This window comes from Dermochelys coriacea, chromosome 25, assembly GCF_009764565.3.
Source record: "Dermochelys coriacea isolate rDerCor1 chromosome 25, rDerCor1.pri.v4, whole genome shotgun sequence".
NCBI lineage: Eukaryota > Metazoa > Chordata > Testudines > Dermochelyidae > Dermochelys > Dermochelys coriacea.
The window spans coordinates 15,044,821-15,053,589 of record NC_050092.1 but is presented as its reverse complement, the minus strand read 5'-3'; the positions used below and the strand labels follow the sequence as shown (position 1 = coordinate 15,053,589).

At 57.9% G+C, this 8,769-nt stretch overlaps 1 protein-coding gene across 1 annotated transcript; it reads left to right on the top strand.

Annotated features, from left to right (window-relative positions):
* The first annotated feature begins 239 nt into the window (after positions 1 to 239).
* Positions 240 to 1,832, top strand: LOC119848530 (basic proline-rich protein-like). The gene has a single exon (XM_038384493.1). The coding sequence runs from the start codon at positions 240 to 242 to the stop codon at positions 1,830 to 1,832; it is 1,593 nt and encodes a 530-aa protein (XP_038240421.1).
* Positions 1,833 to 8,769: the final 6,937 nt, after the last annotated feature.

The following is an 8,769-nucleotide window of genomic DNA, read 5'->3' as shown; positions in this document are numbered from 1 at the left end:
TACCCAGCGCCAGCCCGATGAGGTCACCGCGTGCGGCCGGGATTGGCTGCAGATGACGTTCTCGTCGGGGCACAGTCGCAGGGGGGCGGGGCACGGCCACCACGCCCCTCCCCCCCCACCGGCGCCCCCGTGACCATGGCGACCGGCCTGTAAACGGCACAACAGCGCGGAGCCTCCTGGGTTGATGTCATAGGGGGCGGGGCCTCGGGGGCTTGGCGCGCGGGCCCGGCCCGGGGTAGATGTCGGCGCGCGGGGAGCTGCCGCGCCTGGCGCTGAGCCCGCCCCAGGCAGCAGCTGCTGCGCCGGGGATCCAGCCTCCTGCCAAACCGCGTCACCCTGCGAGGCTGGGCAGGACCCGGTCAGCCCGCCTGCACCCCCTCTGCACCCGCCCGCTGGAGCCCCCCAGGACTCGACCTGGCCCTGTCCCGCCTGCACCCGCCCGCTGGAGCCCCCCAGGACTCGACCTGGCCCTGTCCCGCCTGCACCCGCCCGCTGGAGCCCCCCCAGGACTCGACCTGGCCCTGTCCCGCCTGCACCCGCCCTCTGGGAGCCCCCCCCCAGGACTCGACCTGGCCCTGTCCCGCCTGCACCCGCCCGCTGGAGCCCCCCAGGACTCGACCTGGCCCTGTCCCGCCTGCACCCGCCCTCTGGGAGCCCCCCCCAGGACTCGACCTGGCCCTGTCCCGCCTGCACCCGCCCGCTGGGAGCCCCCCCCCCAGGACTCGACCTGGCCCTGTCCCGCCTGCACCCGCCCGCTGGAGCCCCCCAGGACTCGACCTGGCCCTGTCCCGCCTGCACCCGCCCGCTGGAGCCCCCCAGGACTCGACCTGGCCCTGTCCCGCCTGCACCCGCCCTCTGGGAGCCCCCCCCCAGGACTCGACCTGGCCCTGTCCCGCCTGCACCCGCCCGCTGGAGCCCCCCAGGACTCGACCTGGCCCTGTCCCGCCTGCACCCGCCCTCTGGGAGCCCCCCCCCAGGACTCGACCTGGCCCTGTCCCGCCTGCACCCGCCCGCTGGAGCCCCCCAGGACTCGACCTGGCCCTGTCCCGCCTGCACCCGCCCGCTGGAGCCCCCCCCAGGACTCGACCTGGCCCTGTCCCGCCTGCACCCGCCCGCTGGAGCCCCCCCCAGGACTCGACCTGGCCCTGTCCCGCCTGCACCCGCCCTCTGGGAGCCCCCCCCCCAGGACTCGACCTGGCCCTGTCCCGCCTGCACCCGCCCTCTGGGAGCCCCCCCCAGGACTCGACCTGGCCCTGTCCCGCCTGCACCCGCCCTCTGGGAGCCCCCCCCCAGGACTCGACCTGGCCCTGTCCCGCCTGCACCCGCCCTCTGGGAGCCCCCCCCCAGGACTCGACCTGGCCCTGTCCCGCCTGCACCCGCCCTCTGGGAGCCCCCCCCCGGACTCGACCTGGCCCTGTCCCGCCTGCACCCGCCCTCTGGGAGCCCCCCCCCAGGACTCGACCTGGCCCTGTCCCGCCTGCACCCGCCCTCTGGGAGCCCCCCCCCAGGACTCGACCTGGCCCTGTCCCGCCTGCACCCGCCCTCTGGGAGCCCCCCCCCAGGACTCGACCTGGCCCTGTCCCGCCTGCACCCGCCCTCTGGGAGCCCCCCCCCAGGACTCGACCTGGCCCTGTCCCGCCTGCACCCGCCCTCTGGGAGCCCCCCCCCAGGACTCGACCTGGCCCTGTCCCGCCTGCACCCGCCCTCTGGGAGCCCCCCCCAGGACTCGACCTGGCCCTGTCCCGCCTGCACCCGCCCTCTGGGAGCCCCCCCCAGGACTCGACCTGGCCCTGTCCCGCCTGCACCCACCCTCTGGGAGCCCCCCACAATGACACTAAGGGGCTGCAGCCCCCCAGGACTGGACCTATCCCTCCTGCACCCCATTAGCACCCACACCACCCAGCAGAGCCCCCCCCCACAATGACACCAAGGGGTTGCAGCCCCCCAGGACTGAACCTGTCCCTCCTGCACCCCATTAGTTTCCCCAAGCAGTGGGGCAGCTCCTCTCGGCATCAGGCCCCCATTGAGTACCCAGCATCAATGGCAGGTCCCCTCCTCACCTGTCAAGGGGGAAGCAGGTGCCCTACAGTCAAATCCAAACCTCACCTTAGCAGAGGGGATGTTTTGACTTAAATTTACCTTCTCCATGGTAACACATTGGTATAAATGAAGACTACACTGAACTGTTGCCATGCTGGGAAGCCATGTGGTGGTTCAGGGCAGGCACTTGTTCATTACAGGCTGATTCTGGGGGAGGAGGTCTAGGGACATGCAGTTACCTAGTTGGATGCAGTTGGAGGGGGAGGGTATTTGATTTTTAAGTTTAAAAATAAAATAAAACTGGAAAGGAGGGAGCTGGGAGGAAGAGCTGAGATTTCAGCAGTCCCTTAAGAACAGAGCAATTAAAGCTCCATATAAAATTACCCCAGAAAATACCCATTTGTGCAAACAGGCAGGGTCAGCTAGCTCAGTGGCAAAACAAACCATTCACTCACTAAGAGTTTTCACCAAAGCTTCAGTTTTCAGCTTTTGAGCATCACCTCATACCAGAGTAACCCACCTTCCCTGCACAGCAGCCTTCTAACTCCAGGGTCAGCATTCAGGCTTCTGGCTGAGGCTGTCAGCTGCTTTATAGACCATTTCCTGATTGGGCCTTCAGTTCCCCAGCCTGCCTCCTTACTTCATCTGAAACACCTGGGTGGGGGCCAAACAGAGAATTAACTCCCTACTTGCTGGAAACCAAGATAGGCCTTTGCCATTTGCGATAAGAATAGAAAAAATCTGAGACTATTGTGATTCCCCCATTCAGTATCTGTAGATACCGGTTGGGCTGGAGAACGATTTACTACTTTATCATTAATTGTGACCAGATGTCAGAGTAGCAGCCATGTTAGTCTGTATTCGCAAAAAGAAAAGGAGGACTTGTGGCACCTTAAAGACTAACAAATTTATTAGAGCATAAGCTTTTGTGAGCTACAGCTCACTTCATCGGATACATTTAGATGCATCCGATGATGTGAGCTGTAGCTCACGAAAGCTTATGCTCTAATAAATTTGTTAGTCTCTAAGGTGCCACAAGTACTCCTTTTCTTTTTGTGACCAGATGGTAAGAGATCAGTTCACCATGGGTGCTGCAGAAGGATGTCACAAGCAGATGACTATGGAAAAGCAACTGAACTTCTTTCATTTAAACAAGTTTGTATTTGCTCCCCTGACTCAAGGAGATAGAGGGAGCAAAATCCCTCTGCACCCCAGAGGAGCACTGGGGTTGCTGCAGAGACAGTATGTGCAGCCCCCAAGGAGCGGCCCTGCTTTTGTCATGTGCCTCTGCTTGACTGGAAGCAGTTGCCCCAATGCAAGGTCTTTTGGGATGGGGGGATGTTCCTGGAGAGTTGTGTGTTCAACAGAGGGTTAATGCAGCACCAAGGGGGACCACGTTGGAAATGAACTGAAAGCATATCCCGACTTGGCCACTTCCACAGAATCAGTGGCCAAATGAGCATTTTCTTAAAAGTTTCTGTATTCCAAAGTTTTGCACATATCTTTTCTATGCTCCTCTCTGCAATCAAAATCCTCAATCCAGGAACCCTGAGGGTGACAGCAAAATGCCCAGTCAGAATCAGCGGGCTCCCCGGACCTGCTCCACCTCAGAAATTCACAAAGCCCAAAGCTGAGATGTTGGCTCTGTGCTGTTTGTGCCTGTGCTGGAGTGCAAGATGAGGCAGCGAAGGGTTAATATTACAGGGCTCTATTAAAAATGAAGTGTAACTAGTTTGGGGATGAAAAACAGAAACAGCATTCAGATAGGTAGGGGTGGAGGCAGCCCTTTTCCTCCACAAGGGTTTCGGGGAGGCCTGGCCTCTTTTCCAAGCACGTAGAAGCTTGAGTGGCAGATCTGGGTTCATACAAACCCTCACCAGCTAATACAAGTTTATTCCTGCCCAAACTGGTGATGTTTGTGCCCTAAAGGAATCTGCATAGCAACCCAGGCAGCAGGGGTGGCTGGCTTCCAGCAGGCAGAGGGCAGTGGCACTCAGACCGTCACCAATATTTTAATTTAATTTTGTATTTATTGGCAATAAATTATTGTACACAGCCCTTCCCCTCACCAGACCATGATTTGGCACAAACACATGGACTGGGGGAAAATTCCTGCCTGACCCCACACATGGTGACTAATTAGACCCTGAGCACGTGAGCAAGAACCAGCCAGCCCAGCACCTGAGAGACAGAATGCTCAGTGTCACCCCAGAGCCCAGCCCTGCCCGTCCAATGTCCCATCTCCAGCCAGAGCCATCCCTGTGATGCTTCAGAGGAAGGAGCTCAACCCTCCTCCCCCAGAATCCCCTTGGGGGGATCCCTTCCCGAGCCCTGCAGGTGGCTGGCTGAAATGCTGAAGCATGAGCTGACCTAAGACACAAACCCGAAGTGAGCCCCAGGGCTGTTGAGCTCTGCCCCCCAAGGGCAATCAGAGCTTTCTGAGGACATTTGTTGGGAGTCCTCTTGCAGTTTAATCTGTCCCCTCTGGCCTTACGGCCCAGCCTGCTGCTGAATATCCTGACTGTAGAGTGCTCAGAAAACATCAGGTGCTAAAGGACTCCTCTCTCACCCATCACAGAACCAATTTCTGCTCGTCAGTGGGGCCCCACTACAATTCAGCCCCAGGCCTTTCAGCACAGAAAGTCTCCCAGAGGAGCTTTATGGCCTTATATGGTTTGGGCTCTAAGTACCGCCTCTGTCCCCCTGCGCTGCCAAGGTCAGCGGAGGTGCTCCCGCTCTCAGACCCTAGATGTGAACATCTGGCAGCTGCTGACAGGCCATTCTCAACAGAGGCCCCTTGACTCTGCCTCTTGCTTCCCTGCTGGCCCCCAGAGCCCACGTTTGCTAACCTTGGGGCATGGTGCGAGGCCTTTGCCTGAGTCTGGCCATGTGGGCAGGGCGTTAAGGCTTGTGGCTCAGGTTACCGGTTGGGGAAGCTGCCTCTGAGTTTCTACGTTCAATAGCTGTAAAGTTCAGGAATGGCTTTTTCACAGCAAGTTGTTGGCAGGACCACGTGGAACGTGCAAGGTGATTAACTGTAGTTTTTAATGTCCGTGGATGCCCCTAGCATATTCGGCAACGGGTGTACGTCTTTCAGCAATCTAGATCCAAAGACAGAATAGCTAAGGCAGGCTTATGGGATGTGCCACGGTCTCTGGCATTGTGAACGCTCCAGGATGGCCATCCCGCAGTGGCGAGCGAGCGTCCCAGACACGAGTTAGTGCACTACAAATAGCCGTGTGGACATTGCAGCTCGGATGCTCCAACTCACCCAAACCCCCTAAGTCTGAGCTCAGGTGCTAGCCCAAGCGGCTGCCCAAACTGCAATGTCCACGCTGCTGTTTTTAGCATGTTAGCGCAGGCCAAGTGAATGCGAGTCTGTCTGCCCGGGCTGGGAGGCTTGTTCCCAGCACCAGTGCAGACATACCCTGTGGATCCTCCATACACCATACCAGTGCAAATCCTCCGCACTTGTGTGTGTGGCCGGTGATTGGTCTGGGGCTAATCTCCATTGTACAGACATGGGACAGAGATTAACTGACCTAGCCAAGGCCACAAAGTGAGTCAGTGACAGAGAGCGGGGGAGTGTTTGGTGCCTAGTGTTCTGCTTAGTCAAGGACACTCACCTCTGAGCAGCACAGCGCGGATGGTACGTGCTCTTCCTTTTACAGAGGCAGCTGTTTTCATTGCCCTGGGTTTCATGCTGTTCCAACTTGCTTGGACGTTGTTTTCGTTCTCACATTGCGACAGGCTCTGTGAAGCTAATTGTGGCCTCGTTTTGTGTGGGCTCTGTAATTGGGTTGCCATAGGGCGGCACACATTGCAGCCACAGCAGCCCTTGTCATACCAGAGCTTGGCCCCACTCCAGTGTATAGGGAATCAGCGCGCTCAAACAGCAGCTATCTGGCCAACTTAAGTACAATGTCTCTGCTATTTCAAAGCATGATTTTCCAGACCAAAACGCCTTGGTGGGTCGAGCTGTTCTGAGCCACTCCAAAATAGCAGGCCTGGACAAATAGATATGTCTACACACAACTCCAGATCAACCCTCCAGGAATCCCAGTGCATGTGCAGGGCTGACACATGGCTCAGCTGCCTGACATCTTTTGTGTATGTGCAAAGGAACATTCTCATATGGGCCGAGCGCCTGTAACACAAGTCTAAGGCTGATGCAGTCTGCCAGCCTTGCCTGTCTCCTGGCATTGCCAGGGCTCTGCCTCTGCCCTGTCACTGAGACCAGATCAGGGGAGCTATCGCTGCAGGTTCTCTGTGCTAGCCCCATATCCCCGGGTTTGCCCCATATCCATATCCCCGGTGCTCGGAGGCAAGACAGTGGAAATACACTGAAGGAGAGCACTAAACCTCAGCCTGGAATTCAGACTTTTTCCAGGAATGTGTGGTCCCACGGTGACCCCACAGAACAGAACAGCACACTGGGGTAGGAGAGCATGCAACCAGCCAGGGCAGAATGGCTGCCGACTCCTAGGGTAACATCCTGGCCCCACTGCAGTGGCAAAACACCCATGGACTTCCCCAGGGCCAGGATTTCACCCATGGCTTTGTGTTGCTCAGCAGAGTTGCCATTAGTTCAGCCTAATTTTAAAAATTAATTCTCTGAGCCCCCAAGTAACGCAGGGACCTGGCTGCTGCTCCCCAGTGTGCAGCAGAGTTACCCCCCTCAGCTTTCCAAGGGCCCTCCCCGGGTGCAGGGCCAGTGGGATCTGTCCCTGACTGAGCAGAGCCCAAGGATGCAGGAAGTACAGGGGCCAGGCCTTTGGCATGGTAAGAATCACGTGATGCAAGTTTAAGGAAGGGGAGCAGAAAGTGCCAGTTGGCTCAGCCTCGGGCAGTCCAGCAAACACGCCTGGTGCCCCAGAACAGCTGAGAAGCGCTGCACCATGCTAGCAGGACGTAGGATCCAGCCCATTGCCAGGCAGGGCGGAAGGTTACTCCTGAGAGAGCTGAGGGAGTTTTTCTTTATCAGTTGTGAGCTTTATACTGTCCTGCTGCATAAAGCCAGGAGCAAGGGGAAGATTGCACAATAAATAACAATCCGCACGGCCTTTGGCAGGAGTCTCCTTTGTACTTCAGTAGGCTCCTGACTGCCAGGCCACAGCTTGAGCACAGCACTCGGCAAGTCTTGTTTGCATGCCACTCAAGAGGGGAAAACCAAGCGATTTCCCCGCGTTTGCTGCAGATTGCAAAGGCCAAGTGGACATGCCAGAGTGCCAAGGCTGAGGCTGCAGGATGAAATCCTGGAGCCCGGGTCGCCATCAGGGCATGCAGCAGAAAGCCAAGGGGAAGATCTCAGAAAACTCTTGTTCTGGAACAACAGCCCCATCTTGCCTGTGCATCACAGAGGTGACATCTGCCTCACCACTTGCTGCTGCTTTGCTTTCGGCTCCAGACAGATACCAGCACCGCTTTGCTTACCTCATACTTTATGTTTTGGATTGTTAGCATTAGGTCACGTCTGTCTGTACATTGGTGCCTCATGACCTCACTCCCAGGTCCCTGCAAAGCTCTAATAAAGCTTCACAGCTTACAGTCCTTTCCATTCACACCCATACAGAGTGAGCGGCTGATGTGCGGCCCTAGGGGGTTCATGTGCTCCAAGCGCTGCCCCTGCCTGCCCCCGTAGCAATGACTGTCAGTGTTTCCAGCTCTGCACACCTGAGGATTTATAGAACAGCCATGAAGGCTGAGAACTGGGGTCACGGGGCTTGGCAATTGTCACAAGATGCCCAGACAGCATCCCAAAGCTGTTTTCAAGCCATCCCAGCTGAGATGTGCAGGCCCCAGGCAGGGTTAGAATTAAAGGGGTCCTTCTTAGCCTGGTTTTACAACTCTCTCGTGACTTGGCTCTGCTGACTAGGGAGGATGCCCACCTCCTGCCCAGCCCATTGGGCCCCCATGTTCCAGCACAGCACCCGGCCCTGCCCAGCTGTGACAATCCTGGAGACAATGTACACAGAGATGGGGCTCCTCCTCCCTGGAGGGCTTTTCCCATGTGGAGGGCCCTCCGCTGTGCAGAGGGGCCAGGGCTCGGTGGGGAATGGAGGGGAAACACTCAGCCAGAGGGGGAGGGTAAGAAATGTGGGGGTGGGAGGGGCAAAGAGGAAAGCAGCAAGGTGGGGAGGAAGGGGAGACAGGCTGGGGAGGGGAGATGGGGGAACAGAGACAGAACGGGGGGGGCTGCTCTCCTTCTCTATGCTCTGCTGGCTCCTCTGTCCAGCTCTCACTTTCGCTCCTCCCCAGGGGAGATGGTCTAGGATGTGCATTGCGACAAGGGGCAACCTTCCCACACCCCACCGGTGCTCCCTTGTCAGAGCAGTCCGGAGACTCCAGAAATTACTCAGCCACCTTCCCCAGAGGCCATCCATGGGCAACAACACGCAGCATCCCTGCGCGAAGATCGTTGTGTGGGCGCAGAGGCAGGCGATATCCCAGAGTAGCTGCCCACCACTCTGGTCTCTCCTCTCCCGGCAGGCAGGTAACCACAGGAGAGAGCTCTCCAGCAAGGTCGGGCTTTCAGTCCAGTCAATTAACTCACCGTAATCTGATCCCCCCAGCTAGAAGACCAGACCATCTGCTCCCCTTTATTCCTAGCAGGAATGCTGGGAATACAGGGCAGCCTTGTCAGCACATGGCCAGTGTATGGTTTGCAAATCTAGGTGTGTTGCCTTTTTCCAGACACAGCCCAGTGAGACAGGATCTATTGCACTGGTC

Coding starts and splice junctions, on each gene's coding strand:
- LOC119848530 (XM_038384493.1), top strand. CDS start 240: ATGTCGGCGCGCGGGGAGCTGCCGCGCCTGGCGCTGAGCCCGCCCCAG.